Source organism: Lynx canadensis, chromosome B3 (genome assembly GCF_007474595.2).
Source record: "Lynx canadensis isolate LIC74 chromosome B3, mLynCan4.pri.v2, whole genome shotgun sequence".
Lineage (NCBI taxonomy): Eukaryota > Metazoa > Chordata > Mammalia > Carnivora > Felidae > Lynx > Lynx canadensis.
Window position 1 is genome coordinate 136,426,372 of NC_044308.2, and position 22,903 is coordinate 136,449,274.

The 22,903-nt window shown below is 39.7% G+C and overlaps 1 protein-coding gene across 3 annotated transcripts in view; it reads left to right on the forward strand.

Annotated features, from left to right (window-relative positions):
* PPP4R4 (protein phosphatase 4 regulatory subunit 4) overlaps positions 1-22,903 on the forward strand; it is a 103,611-nt gene that overhangs the window by 62,925 nt on the left and 17,783 nt on the right. For all 3 annotated transcript variants that reach the window (XM_030319873.1, XM_030319874.1, XM_032593450.1), the window contains 10 exons: positions 3,486-3,607; positions 6,043-6,165; positions 7,214-7,383; positions 7,720-7,839; positions 10,159-10,236; positions 10,951-11,034; positions 11,633-11,815; positions 15,545-15,650; positions 17,168-17,315; positions 21,114-21,258. In XM_030319873.1, the coding sequence (XP_030175733.1) occupies positions 3,486-3,607; positions 6,043-6,165; positions 7,214-7,383; positions 7,720-7,839; positions 10,159-10,236; positions 10,951-11,034; positions 11,633-11,815; positions 15,545-15,650; positions 17,168-17,315; positions 21,114-21,258 (1,279 nt within the window). The remainder of the gene's footprint in view (positions 1-3,485; positions 3,608-6,042; positions 6,166-7,213; positions 7,384-7,719; positions 7,840-10,158; positions 10,237-10,950; positions 11,035-11,632; positions 11,816-15,544; positions 15,651-17,167; positions 17,316-21,113; positions 21,259-22,903) is intronic.

Below are 22,903 nucleotides of genomic sequence, written 5' to 3' on the forward strand. Positions count from 1 at the left end.
GACATAATGGGACTGATGATTGGTTCTTGTCCTCTGCCCATGAGTTTCGTCTTCTGTCAGATTGGAAGGGCGTTGATGTAGGGGAGGGCTAAGCAACTTTATCTTCTTAACAAAGAGATGGAGATGATTGGGTCCCCAGTATTTCTTTCAGCCTAGGCTCCTTAAAAAGGCCGGTGGAAAAGGCACAAACAGATGAGAAGTTTCCTTGAATTGCTGTTGCTGACCGGGCCAACCGCGGAACTCAGGATCATCCTTCATCGGTACTTAGTTTGATCAGGCTGCTACCATTAGGTGGCACCAAATCATGGCCAGCACCTGGGTAGATTTGGATCACACAGCGAGACCCCAGAATTCCAGGTTGGCCATCTGAGCAAGCTTGCTTATTTCATTCATCTTGCTATCCCTCACCCTGTATTTTACATACCCTGCCTTCTGATGTCATGGAAGGGTTAGGTTATAATTATTAGCGTGTTGGCTGATAAGACTGGACTCCTACACAAATAATAGAATCAGGCCGTCCCCAGATTTTTATTCCGAATCCTTACATGCCAAAGGCATTTTTAGTACAAAGGATAATGACCTGCAATTCTGCCCTAGCCAGAGTGGAGTTTGCATATGAAGTCAAGAAAAGGATATTCTCATAAATATACCAGCACAGGCAGTGTATAGCCCACATCTGCTTCTTGAAGAAGGTACTCAGCCCTAATCCAGCTTGTTTAGAGGAACTAATGAGAGAATATTTGTATCTTACATGTGTGGGTCTGCCACGATGCCTTATTTTTACTTTTATAATGTGACAAACGGGCAAAGAAAACAAATAATATACTTCATAAAGAAGAAATGCAAGTGTCCAATAAATGTACTCAATCTCATTGTTCAACCTCATTAGTTGTAGAGAGATCTATGCATTTAATGAATATGCATTGAGCACCTACCGTAAGCTATGGGTTACATGTGGATGATGTAATAATGAAAAAGATACAGTCCTGTCGTCCAGGTGCTTGGAGTTTGACCAGAGATGTAGTCAAGTAGACAGACAGTTATTGAATAATATGTGATATTTACAAAACAATAGTGAAATGCTCCTTTTACCAATGAAATCAGAAAAGTTAATGATAAATCTTTAGTGCTAGCAAAGGCACAGGAAACATCTTCGTGTCCTACTGGGAGAAGCATAAACCTAGAATCTTTTTGAATTCTATAATATACACAAAATTTTTGCTGATATTTTACCTGTATTATCCCATTTTTAGAGATAAGTATAAAGAATCAGTGTATATCACAATTTGTGAATAACATTAGTATACACTTAGATAATATTTACCATGTGTGAGACACTCTTCTAAGCACTTGTGTGAGCTTAATATCCTCACAATCATCTGTTGGATGGATAGTAATTGTTCCTTTTTTACAGATGAGGAAGCTGAAGCCCAAAGAGGATGTATATAATAACATCAACAGGATAGAAGCCTGGAGGCCGTACATTATCAGAAACTTTCAAAGTTTCTTTAAGTAGAGGGTTATAGGTTCTATTTTTATATAGCTCTTATGTTTTTTTAAATTTTGATAACCTATAAAAGCTCTCTTTTAATACATAGTGCCATAGTGTTTAGTGGCTTTAACGTAGTTGAAAATGAGAAATCCCCGTTGGTGTTGGTAGGTTGAAACTGACATGTCCTTATTACCACTGATGATACACAGATTTGATTTTTTCACTTTGCCTTTTCAGCATTAAGAAATCATTGTGCAGCTATTAAAGACCTTTTGATTCTGATTGTTTTTATCTTTAATACCCAGATATAATTAAGTTGGGTTTGCATCAGTATACCACTCTTGGGGGGAAAAGTCATTTGAAAGATTGAATGCAAGTAACTTTTGCCTGTAAATAGGGATGAGATCTTTATCTTAAACTACTGTCTTTCATTCTTAATAAACTCAAGGTTTTCAACAGCATACAAATACGTTCTGAATTGATATAAAACATATTAGTTTCATGGGTACAACACGAGTCGGTATACATTGCAAAACGATTATCGGAGTAAGTCTGGCAACCCCTGTCCCCTTACGCAGTTACAGAATTTTTTTCTCTTATGACTTTTAAGATTTACTCTCTTAGTAACTTTCAAGTATACAGTACGGTATTGTTAACTATAGTCACTGTGCTGTACAGCACATCCCCATGGCTTATTTATTTAGTAACTGGAAGTTTGTACTTTTGACCACCTTCCCCCCCTTTCATAGATTAATTTCTTAGAAACAGTTTTTGGCTCTCTGATCGCGCAAGTCCTTAGAGCCGGTACTCTCCAATAAGGTAGCCGCTAGCCATGTTTGGCTATTTAAATTCAGTAAAATAAAGTTAAAACTTCAGTTCCTCAGTTATGCTGACCTTGTTTTATTTATTTAAAAAAAAAATTTTTAATGTTATTTCTGAGACAGAGACAGAGCATGAGTGGGGGAGGGGCAGCGAGAGAGGGAGACACAGAATCCGAAGCAGCTCCAGGCTCTGAGCTGTCAGCACAGAGCCCGACGCGGGGCTCGAACTCGCAAACCGTGAGATCATGACCTGAGCCAAAGTCGGACGCTCAACCGACTGAGCCACCCGGGCGCCCCTACTGACCTTATTTTACATGCTCAGTAGCCACATGTGGCCACGATACAGTTTGTAAACATTTCCCTCATGGCAGAAAGTTCTGCTTGACAGCGTTCTTTTAGAGTCTTTGTGCTCTGCCCTAAATCTTTTCAGGTTTTCTGCAACTCTCAGTGACTTTCTCATTCTCTATCAAATTATAATTCGTGCCGTCTTCCATCACGTGTCTAGGAAGGACACATGATAATGCATCACATTATGAGTCTCCCTTATCAGCACGGGTCATTGTAGTGGCATCTCATTTTGGTGAATAAGCAGTGGCTGATTAAAGTATCTAATGAGAACCATTGGTGATTGTATTATAAATGTTGTGTATGTCCTGAAAGCATGGGTATTGTGTTTCATTCTTTCAGAGAGAGCGTCTAGTGTCCTGTATCATTCTTCTATGTAGGAATTAGTTACTGTAATGTTGTATTTTAGGTGAATGAAAAAATAATGCATCCCTTGAAATCTAGATAAAAAGGTTTTGTGAAGGTTTCTGTGGTCGCTGCTGTTAGGTTTTTCTGGTTAGTCCAGATCATTTGCTGAAGTTGCTTAAAATGGAAACCTTTTACAATGTATAAAGCTCAATATAAACTTCTAGTCATTAAGATCTCTGCAGGTAATAATATTATCCTGGTGGAAGTAGAATTGATTTAAGTAATTAGACAATTACTGTTAATGTTTCTTATGTTTATATCATGCTTTCCAGCCAGATTGCAAGCTTCTGGAGAGCAGGAGCCGGATCTTTATGATTTTTCCTCTTCTCCGCAGTACCTGGCCCCATGAGTTTCACTTCATAAGTTCTTGCTATAATTCACTGAATTGATTTATTTTTCTTCTGTTGCTTCTTGTGCAGGACAGAACTTACAAAAAGCGTGGTGCTCCCTGAGCTAATAGAACTCTCCAGGGATGAAGGCAGCAGTGTGCGGCTTGCTGCTTTCGAAACTTTGGTTAATCTGCTTGACGTGTTTGACACAGGTAAATCTTCCCGCGGACACACCTTTGCTTCTGAAAGCAGTGTTTTCCCCTGTTTTGTAGCTGATAGGGAGTGAAGACAGATAAGGGATAGAATTCCTTATGTTGTTTTATGATGAACATTAAGCCTCCCTTCCTCTCTGTCTCTTTCTGGTTCTTTCTCTTGTGGCACCTTCTCTGTGGCTGCTTTTACCTTCCTGGCACCCTATGTTACTGCATGTTCCATACCTCTCTCTTTTCGCTCATCCATGTTTAACTGCCTTGTGTGGGGAGATAAGAATTGGTTTGGTAATTAGCCTTTAACTTGCTTAACTAATTGACCCTAGGAAAGATGTTGACTAAAGCAGTAATATTCCTTCCTTAATATTTTAATGCTAGAAATCTCATGGCCGTGGGGAGGAAAACTTTGGGATGAGGTGTTTGAGTGGGAATGGGTAAGGAGGTATTTCTTCGTGTTGTGCCAGTCAAATCACAAAGACATCACAGAGACAATTAGCTCCTCTGTGAGTATATGACTAGACTTTTGACGAATGCTGGACATTAATTTATCAGTAAACATTAACCATTTTGATGTGGTAAAATTTGGAGGAGTAAATGTCAAGTACTTGGGTGCGAAACTCTGTTGTGTAATTATAGGATTATGTTTACTTGGATGAACAACATTTTACCCTGAACTAGGAGAGCCTCTTAAAGATTATTGCAGTGTGGCCAATAATTGTGTATGATTGTTCCAGAATAATCATTCAGCCTATATCATGAGCCAGAGGAGTAAGAACTATAATACGTGAAAATAGATGAGTGAGTGAATCTCCTTGTCCTGATGATGGGGCACCCCTGGGCATTCAGTCTAGGAGCCTTGGCCCCCTCCTTGCTCTCTCCCCTCACTGTCCACACTCGGTTGTGAACAGATCTGGGCATAACCTATGTTCACGGTTTCCCCTGCCATTCCTTCAGGGAATGTCATTCCAGTACCACTTGTCATTCCCTTAGCACGTGAAATTTGCTCACACCTCCGGCCTTTCTGCATATTCATTTTTCTCCCTGTTTTTTCTCCCTTCTATTTTCCTCCTAACCAACTTCCTTCAGTGCTCATTGCAAATACAGTCTCCTCTCTGATTATCTCTGTAAATGTCTTATGCCTGGGGTACACCAGCTGTGGTCTGCAGGCCAGATCCTGCTGCTGCCTGCTTATGTAAATAAAGTTTATTGGAACCTAGCCATGCCCACGTGGCTCTGTATTGTCTACAGCTGATTTTGGGCCCTAGCGGCAGAGTCGTTAGGACAGATACACTGTGAGGCCTAGAACGTTTACAAAAATTGCAGACCCGTGCCTTATACCAACTATGAGAATAGCGCTCACGTCGTCTTGTGATAGTTTGTGTGTTTGGCTTTTTTGCTGGTGTGAGTTTCTCAGGTTCAGACCGTTTATTACTCATCCCTCTACTTCTACTTAGGATAATGTGTGTTCTGTACGGAATACAATGAATGTCTAATAAATGTCATTTAGTTAAAATGGTAGATGTGGTCCTGAAATGTAATGATAGTAACAGTCATAATAATACCAATAAACCTGTTGCAGCATTTTGCTTAGTCTTGTCAGACCCTTAATAGCGATTCCTTTCTGACAGTTTAAGAGAATTATGGGAAATTCAGAGTATTTAGAATCAAGATGTAAATGTCGGTGGGATATATGAGAAATTTATAATCTAAGCAGACACACTTAAAATATGGATTAACTTCTTAAAAAAAAGTTTTTTTTAATGTTTATTGTTGAGACAGAGAGCGCGAACAGGGGAGGGGCAGAGAGAGAGGGAGACACGGAATCCGAAGCCGGCTCCAGGCTCTGAGCTGTCAGCACAGAGCCTGATGCCGGGCTCGAACTCACAAACTATGAGATCGTGACCTGAGCCCAAGTCGGATGCTCAGCCATCTGAGTCGCCCAGACGCCCCCACAATATCAATGAACTTCTTAAGGAAGTGCCATATAAGTAAAAGTGGAGAAATTCAATAAACAGGACATATTATAAGCTAACAATTTCAGTCAGAAAAAGCTGCCCCCTGGCGTGAGTTACGTGCTAACACGTGAGACCTGCGGCCTGAGCCTGCTGGTCCTCCGTTCACGTCCGCGGTGTTGGGCTTCTGTAGTTATTCGGCCTCAAAGCCTCAATCCTCAAAGCTCTTTAGCCTGTAAGCACTCTTGACATGTGGTCCCGGTGGCCCTCCACGAGTCCGAGCCCCTGAGCCTGGCGTGAAAAGGTTTTGCCGATCTCAGCCCTCTTCCTGCTACTTTTGCGACCAGGGCTTGCCGACGTGTTCCGTGGCCGTGTGGCCAACCCAGCGACTTTCCTTTCTGGAATCTGTATGTGTGCATTTCTCCATGTGCAGCGTGGGCAACTAGATCTAAAGTCTGTTTTGTTTTGTTTTGTTTTGTTTTCCAGATGACAGAAGTCAAACTATCCTTCCCTTAGTGAAATCATTTTGTGAAAAATCTTTCAAAGCGGACGAATCCATTCTTATTTCCTTATCTTTCCATTTAGGAAAACTATGCCATGGACTCTATGGTATGATATACCCTGAGAATTTCAAGATTGTGGATAATTTTTTTCCTTTGTCTTCTGCCTCAGCCACTAGACTGCAGCTCCTCAGTTGTGAAACCTATCCTTTAAGGGTGTAAAATCTTAAGAAGTCTTAGATTTTTGGTAGCATAAGCTAGAGCACATTTAAGAATGACTTTTTCCCTAACAGAACCTATTTGAAAGAACAGTGACCGAAAGAAGTAGTCATGGCCCTTTAAATTTCTGAATATTTTATATTCATATAAAATATCGTATCGGTTGGCATATGATGTAGTTATATTAACTATTGGTGCATAGCAAGTATACACTTATTAACTATTTGTTGGGTAATTAATATATCATGTGAGCAGTTCAGCTTAGAATTTAGAATAATACTCATAACCTGGCATTTTGAACATATTACTCAGTTCTTAGCTTCCTATAATAATGTAAGCATAAATTAAGTTATAGCCATCTGCTATACTAAAACATTTTTCAGCAGGTATATTATAGACTTTTAATTGGCCGTTGAAAATAAGGTTTGCAGTATATGATGAGTTCCTTGCTCTCTAAGATAATTTATTAATGTGGAACGAGTCTCTGGATCAAAAATATTTACAGTTTACTTTGCCATCTTTTAGGTTGAGTTTTTAAACTCTTTTCTCTGCAGATACACATACATGTCTTTTCTGCAGGCAATTTTAGAATATTTACCAGAAGTAAATTGCAGTAATGGTCCTTATATATTATTATTGTAGTGACTCGTCAGTGGTCTGTAGTGTGATACGTGCTGCAGACATTCAGTCGTCATTCCTGCATTGCGTAGTTTATACTGTTAAAATTAAAGTGTTATTAAAATCAACATAAGGTGAAACAATAGACCCATTGAATTTCTCCATACGAGGTACTCTTTCCTCACTGTTGCTTTTATTTATGGTCTTTAACGGTTTACTTGAGTATTTGGTTCCCGTTACGTAAGTGTCGTATTTTGCTTTTCTCTCTCTATTTTTGTTTTCAGTGAAAATGTTGAACAAAGGTTTTATATTTGTTTTAGGAATTTTTACTCCAGATCAACACTTGCGATTTTTGGAGTTTTATAAGAAGCTGTGTACGCTGGGTTTGCAACAAGAAAATGGACACAATGAAAATCAGATTCCACCCCAAATCCTAGAGCAGGAGAAGAAATATATTTCAGTACGGAAGAACTGTGCTTATAACTTTCCGGTAATAGATTATGTATTTGTACTGACAAAAGGTTTTGATGATAACTTTAAAATATCTGAATAGATAGCATTAAAAACCGTGGCCATTTATGACCCTGCTGCTTAGCCTTATGTCTGGTGTAGACAGTAGGTCCTGAGTAATATTAGTATAATTTATATTTAACTTTATGTATAAAGTAGAGCCATATGCATGCATTTGGATCTTCCAAATGTGATTTCCACCTAAATTATTATGTAGAGGACATGATTTCAATTGAAATGAAATGATTGTAATATTAGGTATTGATGCACGTTTTTCTCTCCTTCCCACTCATCTTCTCCCTTCCACCTCCACCAGGCCATGATTGTTTTTGTTGATCCTAAAAACTTCCACATGGAACTCTATTCTACATTCTTCTGCCTTTGTCATGACCCTGAAGTACCAGTCAGATACACTATTGCCATTTGCTTTTATGAAGTAAGTGTGAAGAAGTGTTAGCACTTGACGTTTGTTAATTCCACCGATGTATGCTAGATGAGTTTTGGATATTTTGTACACTTCTGTTTATAAAGGTTTATTATATGATATGGGCTCCATATCGCTTTCATATTTTAGTCCTAACTGCTATTTTAAAATTTCCATAATTCTCTTTTTAATATGTTGACAGAAGTCATTTACATAAGCACATTATATTCATTTACCATTTATTGATCCATTCATTCAGCGTACCTCTATTAAGTGCTGACTTTAAGCCAGACATTGTGGTGTGAATATGGGTATCTTTGGTTTGGAAGTAAAACCAGGTTTTATATGGCTTACAATATTAATATTTAACTTTGCATCTAAACTCAAGAACTTGAGAGTAAACGGAAAATCGAGTGACAGGTTATTTATTGCTTTTCGTGCAAATGGATTACGTTTTATGAACATACCTGTTAGGTTCAGCTATTATAACTCTCTTGAGTGGAAGAAGCAAAAGTGAATTTAAACATTTCCGATGAATATAATTAACTTCTTAACCCTGGAGGTTGAAATCTGGATACGTGTCTTGGGTGATCCCAGGAAGCACGTGTATGCTTACATAGTTGCAGTAGGCACATATAAACTGTAAATTATCAACTTCCAAATATAAATGTCTCTTTGTAAATGGCACAATAAAATATTTCCTGTCTTCACAAGAGGTATCTAAATATTCTTACTCTCAATGAGAATATTTCAGCCCCTTCCTTGCACTGGGTTCCTACATCAGAGCATTGTTTGATTAGCTATAAGCACACGAGGAGCCCGTAGCATCATGATTATGTTGCTTGAGACTCTTGATTGTTGGGTGATAGTATTCTTTTGAATAACACTTTTTCTGGGGTGAACGAAACGTTCATTGTGCAAAATCTAGGAAATATTGTCTTTCGATGGTGTAACTAATTAAAATACTTCCAGTGTTGCACAGTATGTTTTGGAGGATGGGATGGGACAGAGGGCCCTGGCCGGCTGAATGAAATCTCTGTCTCCAGTGCGCCTTAAGTGAGCATTTAGTCTTGGTTACCGTGCATGCTTGTAGTTATTAGATTAATGGTCCAGAGATGGTTTCATGAGATTCGTGTCTGAGAACGCAATGTTTATGTAATATTAGAGTTTTTACTTATTTTCATCTTTATCCCTTTAAAATTTCATCGTTATTTGTGTTTTGTAGTGGACATCACATATTAGCACCAGAGAGAGAAACATCTTGAAATGGGTACATAAAGATATTTCACTGGTAGGAGTGAGTCTGGCAGTTGTTGATCTAGCTATTTGCTGGGTGGCTAGTTGCCATGTTCCCTCAGTCATACCATGTAGGTAGGCTGTTCACGATCCTCTATTCCAAAAATGAATTGTTAGCCTGAGTTTGTCCTTTTGAGCAGTGAAAATCCACTGGTGAGTTTAAGTTTTCCTCACAGGGTTGTTGTTAAATTCTGATAATTACTTTCCTATATCCTAACTTTATTCTTGTTTTTCAGAAAAATAGTATTTTGAAAATATTCTGAACGAGTCAGAAACCCTGTAGAGCAGAGGTTTTTAAAATACTTCCCCCACCCCCTTCTGCCCATTGAAATCTTACCCAGAAGCCCAATACATAGAAAGAAAGAAAGAAAGAAAGAAAGAAAGAAAGAAAGAAAGAAAGAAAGAAAGAAGGAAAGAAGTAGAAACTGGTGGATTTATCATTGTGTGAGTTCTGTTTTTGTCTGGAGGAGGAAAAAAACCCATACCTGTTCACAGGGGAGTTTAGCTTAGACCCTTCCAGCTCCTTTTGTGCTGATCAAAGTCTTTGATAGGAAAAGCCTTTGATGTCTTGCTTGCTTGGGACTCCCCTCTGTCCCTGCATCACACAGACCTTCCGTAGAACTTGCCCTCTTTAGGAGGTGCTGAGCCAGGGCGAATGCTCATGTGCCTGCACTATTCTGGGAGACCTTGTTGGCCGCTGTAAGACTTTAATATATGAGCTGGAGGCATCCATGGGCTTATTGCTTATGATACGAAAATTATGACTCTGATAAATCCTTCCTACATTTGCTGCGCCCATGTGGGCACTTACTTGCCCATTCTCACGTGTCCACACTCCAGAGTGTCATAAAGGAGACTAAAAAGCTGGTTTTGTATGCAATTAATTTTTCTAGAAATCTAATTTTTATATGTATGTTGTAACCTAGTCTCATTTCAGAAGAAGTATCTAACAGGGATGTATTTTGTAAAATTATTATTATAACCTTTAGATGTCTAGTAGTTTTAAATCTGAGAGACTTTATTGCTGCATTTTAGGTCTCTAAACTTCTGAATTCTGGAGTATATTTAATACATAAAGAACTGATAACATTATTACAAGATGAATCACTGGAGGTAATATCTTCTTACTCCTTGGTTTTTACTTCTTTTATGTTAAGTCTGAATATTTCAATGCCCTTTCCCCGCCTTCTTCTTAGGAATTGCATGAATTCTTCTAGCTGGCAATCCCCAAAAGTGTTAAGACAATGTACCATTGTATCATAGACTGGAAATTGAGATCTTTAAAAAAAAAAATACTAGGTTTTTAAAATATGTACATATATTTGCTTATTAAGGAAAATTTAGGAAATGCCAAAAAGTAGACAGACAAAAGAATACCTTTAGTTCCAGTCACTGTTACTGTTTTGTTGTAGTTTAAAAATTTCCCACTTTTTTCTGTGAAGAGGTTTTTATTTTCCACAGTCAGAATCGTACATTCAATGTTATCTCTTTTTCTCTTAGCATTCTTTGGGGAGTATACTTGTGGAAACTTTGCAGTGCTTTATGTTGATGATGCATTCAGTATATCCTGTTCACTCAAATGAGTACAGGCTTGTCAAAGCTCAGCTCCTCAATATTTAGTCATGGCAGAGGGTGTTATCTAACTTCAGTTGCTTTTTAAAAGCCGAGAGGCAGGTTTTCAGCATGTTGGTTGTGTAGAAGTGGCTGTCTCCGGTCTAGACTATTTGAACAGTATCGAGAGACAAATACAGAGATGGACGTATGAAACGAATCCAAGACTAGAAAAACAGTAATTGCCATAAAAGTAACCAATATCTCTATTAAAAGGTACTAGATGCTCTCATAGATCATCTTCCAGAAATCCTTGAACTTATGTCTACCGGTGGAGAAAGCAGTGTTCAAGAAAATAAGGTAAACGTCCTGTATCAAAGAAGTTCCTGAATGTTACAAACATGATCTCACTCCGCAGAGTTGTTGTAGGGAACAAGGAGAGAACGGATGGAAAATATTTAAAATAGCGTCTGCCCCATATTAACAAGTGCTTAGTAAATAAATGTCTCTTGGAGCTTCAACAGCCTGAATTTCCTCTCCAATTCTTGTATTACCATGATTCTTACTGCCCTTGGAGGTTACGTTCACATTTTCAGTTTTTATTAGCATTAATTATTATTCCAAGAATAGCATCTGGTGAGGACAGAAGAGAAGGAATTTGGAAGGTCACAATTTTCCAACAGTGAAGTAGAACAAATTTTACTTTTGTCAGAGGGATTGTGAGCCCATTCTCTATTTCAGAATTTCGTTTCCAGTAACTGTTCATTTTACTTACGGAATTTTTAAAACATACTTACTTGAATTTGCCGGATAACGGTCTCCCTGTGACAACCGAGATCCTAAGTTGTGAAGTGAGCGAGAATGTCCCTCTCCCCAGTGTGTTGTAAGACTGAAGAATTCGCTGGAATGCTGTGATGGATTTATTATCATCCATCCTCTGATGGGCTTTCTTTTTCAGTTGTCATCTCTGCCTGACTTGATTCCGGCACTCACAGCCGCCGAGCAGCGAGCTGCGGCCTCCTTAAAATGGAGAACTCATGAGAAGCTACTGCAGAAATATGCCTGTCTGCCACACATCATATCCAGTGATCAGATTTATTATCGTTTCTTGCAAAGAATGTTCACGATCGTGATGACAAATGTGAGCCCGGTACCTTTTATCTAATGCTTTTGAACTCTCACCTGATTTTGGAGTTACCAGATTCTTCACATTCTCAAAGTAGTAGGACAAACTTCATTTATTCCATTTTGTCCTAGAAGGATGTTCTTTTGCCAGGTCTCTGAAGGGGGAACTTAAGTTTCTCTGTGCTTTTCCACTGATGCTTGTTTTTGAACATTGTCTGTATAGCTGGAATGAAGAATGAACAGGTGGTACCTTCACTTAACCTTTGTCCATCTGTCGCCAAGGAGAGTGTGAACAGACTCACTTCAAACTTGATGTAGCTCTTCTCAAGAGGCAGGTTGGCAGGAGACTGTGATCTTGACTGCTAAGTACCTTCTGCTCTGATAATATACCTTTTATGTGTCATGGCCTCAGAGCCTGCCTCAACTATGCCGTGTTGCCAAGGCATCTTGTAAGCCCCTCAATCTTAGAGGAGTTACTTTTTCTTTTAAAGTACCTCTGAAAGATGGCTATGTAACAGATAAAGCTTATATTAAAAACATGGTGGCCTATGATGGATAGCCTTAAAATTAGAGTCAAAAGCAGGAAAAAAAAAGAAAAGATTTGTACTCAAATCCCCCAGAGAGTGAGTTGTTGACCTTTGTTACAAAAATTTCCAGAGAGGTCTGCTGAACCCCCGGTTCACTGTACATTTAATATGATGTCTTCCTACCATTTTTGAAGTAAAAGAAACTTCCATATAACGTATATGTTTTAGAAGCTGCTAAAAAAAGTGCTTTATGTTCTCATTGTTCTCAATAAAAGGGAGATAATGAAATCTAATAGCCGTCTCAGAAAGCCCAAATCCGTTTTAGCCTCAAAGATTAAAAAGAAAAATAACATGGTCGGTGTCATTTTCAACTTAAGTTAAAAAAAAAAATAGACATTTCATGAACTACCTCTTCTACAAGTTAATTTCATTCATCAAAGCAAAGCCTAGAAGATGAAGGTTATGTTATAGACGTAACAGTCTTAAGAAATGATTTTGGCAACAATGACTCCTTACCAGAGGACAACACGTGGGTGTGCCACATAGGAAATTTCACATCAAATTGAGCAGAATTTATTATTTTATTCAGAAATTACTTATTTGAGTGCCTGCTATGTGTCAGGCCCTGTTCCAAGAGTTAGGGATAAAGGAGTGAATAAGACAGAGTCCTGCTCTTTTTTTAAAAAAAAATTTTTTTTTTTCCAACGTTTATTTATTTTTGGGACAGAGAGAGACAGAGGATGAACGGGGGAGGGGCAGAGAGAGAGGGAGACACAGAATCGGAAACAGGCTCCAGGCTCTGAGCCATCAGCCCAGAGCCTGACGCGGGGCTTGAACTCACGGACGGCGAGATCATGACCTGGCTGAAGTAGGATGCTTAACCGACTGCGCCACCCAGGCGCCCCGACAGAGTCCTGCTCTTAACAGAGCCTGCATCCTACAGTGGTGGCGGCGAGGTGGATAAGACAGGCTGAGTAAATCTATTAACAGGGGCCGATAAGTGCTGTGAAGTTTGATCTTAATTGTTGACCTCAATCTGATTATTCAGTAGGCATGTTGTGTTTCCAAAGCCAAGAATACATAATTATTCCATAGTTTTAGCTTCTCTTATCAGGAAGGAGAGACGAGTTGCAACATAGAGTATGAACAAACTACTTGGAAGCCTGAGAGATTCGTTTTACTATTTTCTTTTACAAGACAGTAACTCCACACTTAAAAGGAGATACGTGATTATTATAGCACGTTTTCCATGATCAAAGAGGACACGTTATTCTGTGTCAGTATTCTCTGGAGAAAAGAAAGAATTTGTATTTTTAATTCCATACTAATGGTCATAGTATTCATTCCTTCAGCAAAATTAATTGAGAGCTTACTATGTGCCAAGCACTATTCTGGGTACCAAGATACAGCAGCAAACAAAAGAGATAAGGAACTTATTATCACGGAACCTTAGATTCTGTTGGAGACAGGCGGTAAACAAACATACGTGTATAGTATGTCAGGGACGAAAAGTATAGTGAAGACCGGGAAAGCAGGGTAGAGGGCGAGGAACGTGACCGAGGGTAGTAGGATCTGTTGTGGAGATAGCGGTCAGGAAAAAGTCCTCTCTGATCAAGTGTGCTTCATGCAGAGGCTTGAACAAAGTACTGGAATTACTCTGTGGATGTCTGAAGGACAAGTGGTCCAGGCAAAGGGAATAGTGTGGTTGCGTGAGGACGGAAGCCATTGTAGAAAGTGGTAGAGACGTGAGGTAGAGGGGTGGCTGGGTCCACAGCACAGCACACTTTGAGGGCCATGATGTGGAATCCAGGTTGTATTCTCTGAAACAGGGGAAGTCTTTGGAAGGTTTTGAGTAATGACATAAGCTTTTTTTCCCCTACTTTTGTTGTGAAAAATATTTAAAGATAGAGAAAGGCAGCAGTGTGCGGTTTTATTCTACTTGAATTTCAAGGATCCCCACTGTACTAGTCTGAACCTTTAATATTTAAATATTATAGTATTGATACGTAAGCCAAGATGGTGTACGTGAATTTTATACTGGGCATAATAGATCTGGTTGAGAGATTTTTCTCTAATACGTAGTTGGAACCCAAACCCAGTAAAGACAGATGATTGAATTCATTTAAAATTAATGAATTCTGCCCAGCGGTGTGACAAATTCAAAGGACAGAGGAGTATAGAACATGAGTAAGAGTTATGGACGTGGTGTCCCTTTGATTCTAAGTTTCATCTGTGGTGTGGACCAGGGATCTCAGTGATGACATTGAGTTCGAAGAGTCAGAAGCAAGCCAGAAGGATCGTAAAGTATATCTGATCATGGGATCTCTAAATTTATATTTTAGAAGTGGCACATTTTTGATGATGTATCTGACACAGGGTATGTTCTTGCAAGTATTTGCTGAATAAATGAGTGACAAGGTCCAGGGAATGGCTAAGAGAATGGGTGGCCGAGATGTATTTGGGGAGAATGTCACTTAAGATGAAGTGGCAAAGAAACGAGAGTCATCATATAAATCAGATTTGGATGATTTGGAAACTGTGCCAAACTGAATTAACTTTGTAATATGATACATTAGTTGATATGCCTGAGTGGTATTGACATTAAATTATGAGGGCACTTCCACAGTGATTTGAGAGGTGGACCACACTGTTCTTACTTTTTTTTTTTTTTAATGTTTATTTATTTTTTTTTTTTTTAATTTTTTTTTTTTTCAACGTTTATTTATTTTGGGGACAGAGAGAGACAGAGCATGAACGGGGGAGGGGCAGAGAGAGAGGGAGACACAGAATCGGAAACAGGCTCCAGGCTCTGAGCCATCAGCCCAGAGCCCGACGCGGGGCTCGAACTCCCGGACCGCGAGATCGTGACCTGGCTGAAGTCGGACGCTTAACCGACTGCGCCACCCAGGCGCCCCTTTAATGTTTATTTTTGAGAGACAGACAGAGTACGAGGGGGCAGGGACAGAGAGAGAGGGCAAGACACAGAATCCAAAGCAGGCTCCAGGCTCTGAGCTGTGAGCACAGTGCCCGATGCGGGGCTTGTGGGGCTTGAACCCACGAACCGCAAGATCATGACCTGAGCTGAAGTCGGATGCTTAACCGACTGAGCCACCCAGGCGCCCCAACGCTGCTCTTACTTTTAGCCGCAATCGAAAATTGATTTGTGGAGCAAAAGTGTATTATTATATTGGTTTAATTGTCTTTCTTATTTCTTTAAGAATGTCTTACCTGTCCAAAAGGCAGCTTCACGAACGCTATGCATTTTTCTACGTTATAATCGTAAACAAGAACAGAGACATGAGGTCATTCAAAAATTAATTGAACGTAAGTAATCATTGCCTCTCACTTTGAAAAACGGAAAGTAAGCAAAGTGGCCTTAGTTAGTTCTGACTTACTGCATGTATCATTTTGCCATGAATAGTTAGGCTGATGTTGGTAAGTATCTGGAGTGTGTTTGTATTTGAGTTTTCTAGGTTAATTTTTGGGGGTTGTTTTAGAAATCTTTAAGAGGATTATTCTGCGATGAACGAAAGTCATAATTACTCTGGGTCTTTTTTAGTGAGTTTCTACACTTGAAAAATGAAAGTAATGTTACTTTATGGTGAAAGTCCAGTTTCTACCCTGATGAAATAGCATTTGGAACTAAAATATGAGTTGAGTCTCCATGAATGTAGCATTTTATGTTGTTATATTAAATATTAGCAGAATGCGAGGATTTTTTTTAGTTCCCTTGAATAGAGTTGATGCATACATGACTATGAATCTGGTAAGCCTATGTGGTTCATAATGTTTTAAAGAATGAAATCAGTTAACAAATGCATTTTTTTTTTTTTAATTTGCTAAGGGCTAAATCGAGAGAAAAACCTTTAGTTAACGTGTTAATTCTAGAAAGAGTGTCACATACTTGTATATACTTAGTGAGTTTTTAATTATTGTATACTTGTTTTGACCATAGTGTCTTAATGCTTTTATTGAACTCTGTTATCCAGCGTAGGTAGTAGGTAATGGGATTTTCTGGTTATTGGACTTCACCATTTTAAGTTGGATCACCATTTTTCAAAAAATTAAGAGTGTATCAAATTCCATTTAAGAAAAATTATGCTCAGTATACTTTAAGCTTTCTCTTTTTGACTCTGTTTTAATTTTCATTTTTCAGGGGTACGACCTCACATTTAGAATCAGTTTTATTTTGAAAGGAGATTCCGCTTGGCTTTAAATATTAAGAATTTTGCTTTTGAACACTTGTGGAATAAGGGAGAAAACAATCCTTTAAATGTTTACCTGAATTATTGTCAGTAAAACAGTGTTACATAGGACTTTAACCACTTCAGAGCATTTCTATGGAAATGAAGAAAACAACTAATTTGATTGGTCAAATATAAGTTCAGAGTTCGAAGTTACACAGACTTTCATTTGCATTCCAGCACTACGCCTACCAGCTCTGTGACTTTAACCTCTGAACCTCCTCTCAGGAGGATAAATCTATGCTTACCCCATTGGATTGTTTTTTGGGATTAAATGTGATAATATGTATAGAGTACTTAGCACGTAATGGGTGATCAAAAAATAGTAGATATAGTTATTTAGTACTTAATAAATGCTTATGGAATAGAATGCAATGTTTAATACATTTTTCCTGGTTTTTGAGATGTTTTGAGATGTCCTTATTTTTGGGAGTCCACAGATCTTTAGTATATATGATTTTTTTTCTCTTATCTCTTGTATTTGCTAAGCAAATTGTGGATATAAAAAAACTTGTCACGGGTTTTGCGTGTCTAATTTTGTCACATATAATTTCATGTAGGAAAGATTAAACTTATCTTTTTTGTTGTTGTTTCTAGAACTGGGCCAAGGAAAAAGCTATTGGAATAGACTTCGATTTTTGGATACCTGTGAATTTATTATAGAGATCTTCTCCAAATCATTTTTCTGTAAATACTTCTTTCTACCCGCTATTGAACTGACACACGATCCAGTGGCAAATGTGAGGTATGCTACCAATCCAAGGAAATACTTGAAAAAAATTGTATGTTTAAATTTATCTACTATAATTTATCCACTTACCAACTGTAAAGAACATGCAAAATCTTTTTCATAGTCAATCAGAAAACAAGTAAATAATGTATACTTATTTTGAAATTCCTAGTAGTCTTAGTTGATGAGCCTCAGTAAGACTTGGAAGCTTTTCACGGTGTCTCAGGTCTTTTGTTTATTGGGTTGAGAGAGCAGTAGTCAAAGCCAGCCTGGCAGGCTCCTCCTGCCGCTTGGGTACACACATTGGCATCAGGATTTGAGCAGATATTCATAATTTATGGATCTTCTAAGACTAAAGAAAAAATAATTCCAAGTTGGCTTGGGCAAAGGTCTGTCCATTTTTAGAGGCAATCAAGAGATTGGTTTTTGTTTTATATTTTTAGTGTAAGAAAATACAGAAAATGCCACTGCATTGGCTTCAGTATTTTGTGCATCTTATCTGGGCTAAGTAACTAATGAATCTAACTTGCAAACATGTTGCAAATCGAAGTCGTGGCCCTAGAAAAGCAGCTCCCACTGTGATGAATTGTCACTCACTTATCAAGCAGTTGACAAAAATTATTTGAACGGCAACGAGGGGCACCTGGGTGGCTCAGTCAGTTAAGCATCTCTCTCTCTCAATCTCTCTCTCTTTTTTTTTTAAATTCTTTAATGTTTTTATTCTTGGGAGAGAGAGAGACAGAGTGTGAGTGGGGGAGGGGCAGAGAGAAAGAGGGAGACCCAGAATGTGAAGCAGGTTCCAGGCTCTGAGCTGTCAGCACAGAGCCCGACGCAGGGCTCGAACTCATGGACTGCGAGATCATGACCTGAGCCGAAGTCGGATGCTTAACCGACTGAGCCACCCAGGCTCCCCAGGGAGACACAGAATTCTAAGCAGGCTCCAGACTCCACGCTGTCAGCACAGAGCCCGACACGGGGCTCAAACCCACAAACCGCGAGATCATGACCTGAGCCGAAGTTGGACATTTAACTGACTGAGCCACCCAGGCACCCCCTGACTCTTGATCTTGGCTCAGGTCGTGATGTCACGGTTCACGAGTTTGAGCCTTGCGTCCTGCTCTGCGCTCACGAGGAGCCTGCTTCGGATTCTGTCTCTCCCTCTATCTGCCCCTCTCCTGCTCTCTCTCTCGCTCTCTTTCTCAAATAAATAAAAAAACTTTAAAACAAAAACACAAACCTGAAAGGAAATGAAATCATCTCTAACCCAGGTCAGTGAGACTGAAAGCATAGAGTTGACCCTAAGAGAAAACAACCTGTCAATTCAAAAACCAAATGAAGATTAATTCAACATTGCTCTGTGAATTTTGGTTATTTTGGGGGTAAGAGATCATTGTATAGCAATTTGTTTTGGTTTCCACTCTTCTGCCTGGGTAACCGCCAGTCAAACAAACGGGTCCAGCAATACCATATACTATTTGGCTTTTGGAGACGAAAGCATTTGCCCAGCTCTGCAGAGATGTGTAGACAGAACGAAAGCCGTCACAGGCAAGAGTGGTGGGATCGTGCACTTAGGGCAGGGGTTTCTGGAGCCACACTGCCTGAGCTGATTTCCAGCTCTATACTACCTGTGTGTCTTTGGGCAAGTTACATAATCTCTCTGCACATGGATTTCCTTAGCACCTAATTCATAGGGGGTTCCAAGGGATAAATACCTGAGATAATGTACATGAAGAATTTAGCTTACCAGGAAGGGCGTGTGATACCTAATCATAAAATCTTTATAATCTCACGGACCCAGGATTCTCAGAGTTAAATCACCACTTCTGTAGCTTTTGTTGAATGTATGTTTTCGAGACTTGCCTTGAGTTATGAAGAATGAAGTATGCATAGACTGTTCATTGTTTTTGTTTTTCCTTACGTCAATGTTTAAAACTTGCATTCACGGAGCCTAGACAATGTGGAGGCTGGAAAGACCGTTGGTATTCAACGGAGCCTTCCCCTTTGCCAGAAATGCAAATGATTCTCTTTGGGGTAACTGGGGCCCCTTAACTGAGAGAAAGCATCACCAGGATCCGTGGTGAGCTCAAGTGAGTTCGAGACCATTATTGCTATGAATGGAGCTGAATATTCTAGAGGAAGAGCCTCCTTCGCCTTTTTGCCTGAATAGAAAGCAAACTTTTTGTATGTGGAGAATCCTCGACTGCGGGCTCAGCGGACAGGTCGGCCTAGAAACTCTAGGAATGGGACTTGGTTGTCTCGGGTTTGGCGTAGAAGTAAAAAAAATAGTATCTGGAGAGCATTCAGAGGAATGAATGAATACAGCAGCCCAAACGTAGGCAACTGCCTGGCATCGCTCTGTGAAAGCAGCCCCGGCAGAGCACTAGACTAGTAGCTTAGCAAAGCAGAGCACTTTCTGCACTGCCTCTTCCCGGCAAGGTTTTCTGTACTGGCCCGGATTGCCTCTCACCTTTCTGGCGTTCTTCCGCCTGTGTGTTGCTGCCTTATCCGCGCGGTGTAGACTGGGATGGCGCCTAGGCTCTGTCCTTTTGCCTTTTCTTCTCAGACTGCACTCAATGGCCTTGGCGAGCTCTCCAGTCTCCTGGCTTGCGTGTCATCTGTGTGCTGAAGATTCCTGACTGTATGTCTCCAGCACGGGTGTCCTTCCTGTACAGGAGACGCGTTGAGCTAGCTGCCCACTTAGCATTTCCGTGGCTTGTCCAACAAGTGCCTCGGACTCGGTCTGCCCGAAAGTAAATCCCCGCCGTGTCCCGCACCCACGCCTGCCCTTGCTTCTTCTGAGGTCTTCTCCATCCGTGCACATGACCATCTCCTCTTGCCACCTGGTTGGATCAAAACCTTACCTCCTTCCTGCCACCCCACCACAGTTCCTCAGCACACACTGCTGCTTGCAAAATACGTTGAATCCAAACACTTCTCGCTGCCTGACTGCTACCACTCTGGTTCAGGCGGCCGCCGTCTCCTGCCTGGATGACTGCTAGAGCCTCCTCTGTTGTTTCGCTTCTGTCCTCGACCCTCTACGGTCTGCTCTCAAACCAGTAGTCAGGTGATCCTTCCATCATGTTAAGCCCGATCACTTCCCTCCTCTGTGTAAAACTCTCCACGGCTTCTTACGGTGTTCAAAGTGAAAGCTAGTCTTCGAGCAGTGGCCTCCAAGGCCCTGCACGAGCTGGCCTCCTGTTGCCACTTTGAGGTCTCCTGATGATCTCACCTTTGCTCAGCTCTACGCACTATAGCCTCTTTGCCAGTTTGGGTCAATTTGCCAATTTGGGGTAACACCCAAGTCAGGCTCCCCCTATAGGTCATTTGCACATACGGCAGGCCCCTGTCCATTATGTTCTTCTCTGGATGTTCACGTTACTTACTCCCTAATTTTCTTTAATAAGTCTTTGATTAAATATTGTCTCTTCAGCGAAACGTTCGCTGAAACTCTCTATGACCTCGTCTTTTAAAACTAACGCCCCTCCTCTGATTCTCCCTTTTCTTTTCCTGCTTTAGTTTTGTCCATGGCACTTCCCACTCTCTGACAGATACTTTGTTTCCTTATTCTTTCTTCCTTACCCCATACTACAGGGTGAGCTCCAGGAGAGCAAAGAATTTGGTTGGTCTTTTTCACTGTGTGTCTCAGCACCCAGAATAACGAATGCTTGACTCCTAACAGCCACCCCGTAAGCATTTGCTACAGGCTAAATTCCCGGGCTCTCCGAAGTTTGAATTTTCTTTCCATTTCGCGCGTTACTGTTATTCTTAGTTATTGAACTCATTCAAAAGTAAGTACTGTTTAATTTGTTACAGAATGAAACTTTGCTACTTGTTGCCCAAAGTGAAATCTACTCTGAAGATCCCTGCAGATAAGCATCTGCTTCAGCAGTTAGAAATGTGTGTGAGGAAACTCCTCTGTCAAGAAAAAGATAAAGATGTTCTGGCTATTGTAAAAAGAGTAAGTATCGCTCTTGCCGCACCAGTGGCGTTTCTTGCGTGAAGACAGTGTCCATCACAGCTTCCGTGTTTTAGCTTGACACGATAGCAATATGGTAACATAGCGTTGCCAGAGTAGGGCTGGTAACGGACTTGGCTGACGTGTGCTACAGCTGCTAAAGTTCCTTTCATGGGGCAGTTAGACATTCAACTTGTATTACTAGTAATATAAGCACCATGAGAGAGCTTGGCCCATTTGAGGTGCTTAATAAATACTGTTCAACTAATAATGAATACTTCATCCACCAGACTTGATTTATAAGTGATTATAATCCAACTGGGAAAGTCACACTTCATAGAAATTTAGCCCTGGAAGGGCCGTCAAGATCTGTTTGATTTTGCAGAAACTCTAGGCCTAGAGATAGTAAATGTCTGCTTGGGATCATATTAGCAAGTGGCTGAGCCGGGGCTGGAATATGGATCTCTTACCCCGAGTGCATTCTTTTTTCAGGAATGTGACATCATGTCTTATGGGTTTGTTTGTTTCTTTTGTTTTTAGCATGGGCTCACATGCATTGTTTGCTGATGTTACAAAATGAAAACAGCAAAAATTTGGGGTTAGTGAAGTCATGCCTGAAAATACTTTGTAGTCTTTCAAAACTTTTTGCTGAACGTCTAACTCATATTTTTGTAAGATTAAGTCAAATTTAAGTGTTTACTCTCAGTCGGAGTGTGAACTTCAGGATACATAGTTTCTGAGCATTTCTTTATACTGAGAGGAATTAATTTATTAATGCCTTTTAACTTAGCATTGATGGTGAGGGGAAAAAAAGAATCCTTTAATTTTTTTTTTCCGTTTTTTTTCTTAGAGATCATTGCCAGATGTCACATGAGGAACTTTTTAATACAGTGATTTGATAATTTAGTATTAATTAGTATACTCTTGTTTTACTGAAGTGTGAGTTCCTCTTTTACCAGCTAAACTAACCAGAAATACCCAGGGTCTGGACACGCACCTAAATCTAAAAGCATATTATATATAGTATACGTATATACGTGTATGTATGTTTTATATGTATTTGTTTCTACCAGATATTTCTGTCCTTACCATTTAATTACAGAAGTTTAGGCAACAGAGTTAACTTTCACAATAATAAACATAAGAGCATGAGTGACTTTCTTGGCAGAATTTATTAACTCAAAAGATAAACTAACCCTATAAATAGGCACAAAAATGATTGAATTAATGGATTACTAATCTACAAGACTAGAGCTTACTGTAAGTGTGTGTTACATGAGGAAGTCAGTCAATCCCATGAAAATTCTATAGTATAATGCTTATCAAACTGAGGGCTTGGAAAGGGAACCACCAAGGAAGCTTCTTCTACAAAGCTTCGGGATAAAAATGGCATGGCTTATGCTAGTCAGTTTTTAAGGTGGGAAGCAATTTTATTTAAAAGGCATAATTTCATGGCATAAATTACAATATCTTCCTGAATTTCAGCATAAAAATCTTCAAGTAAATATTCTGTGTGCAACACTGGCTTTGGGCATGAGTCTGTATAAATAGACTTTTATCTGGACCATCATAGTGAGAAGTACAGTCCTCTGTCAGAGTCAGAATGCTGGGTCAGCTGGACTGCTGTTTGATTAAAATGATTTGTTTC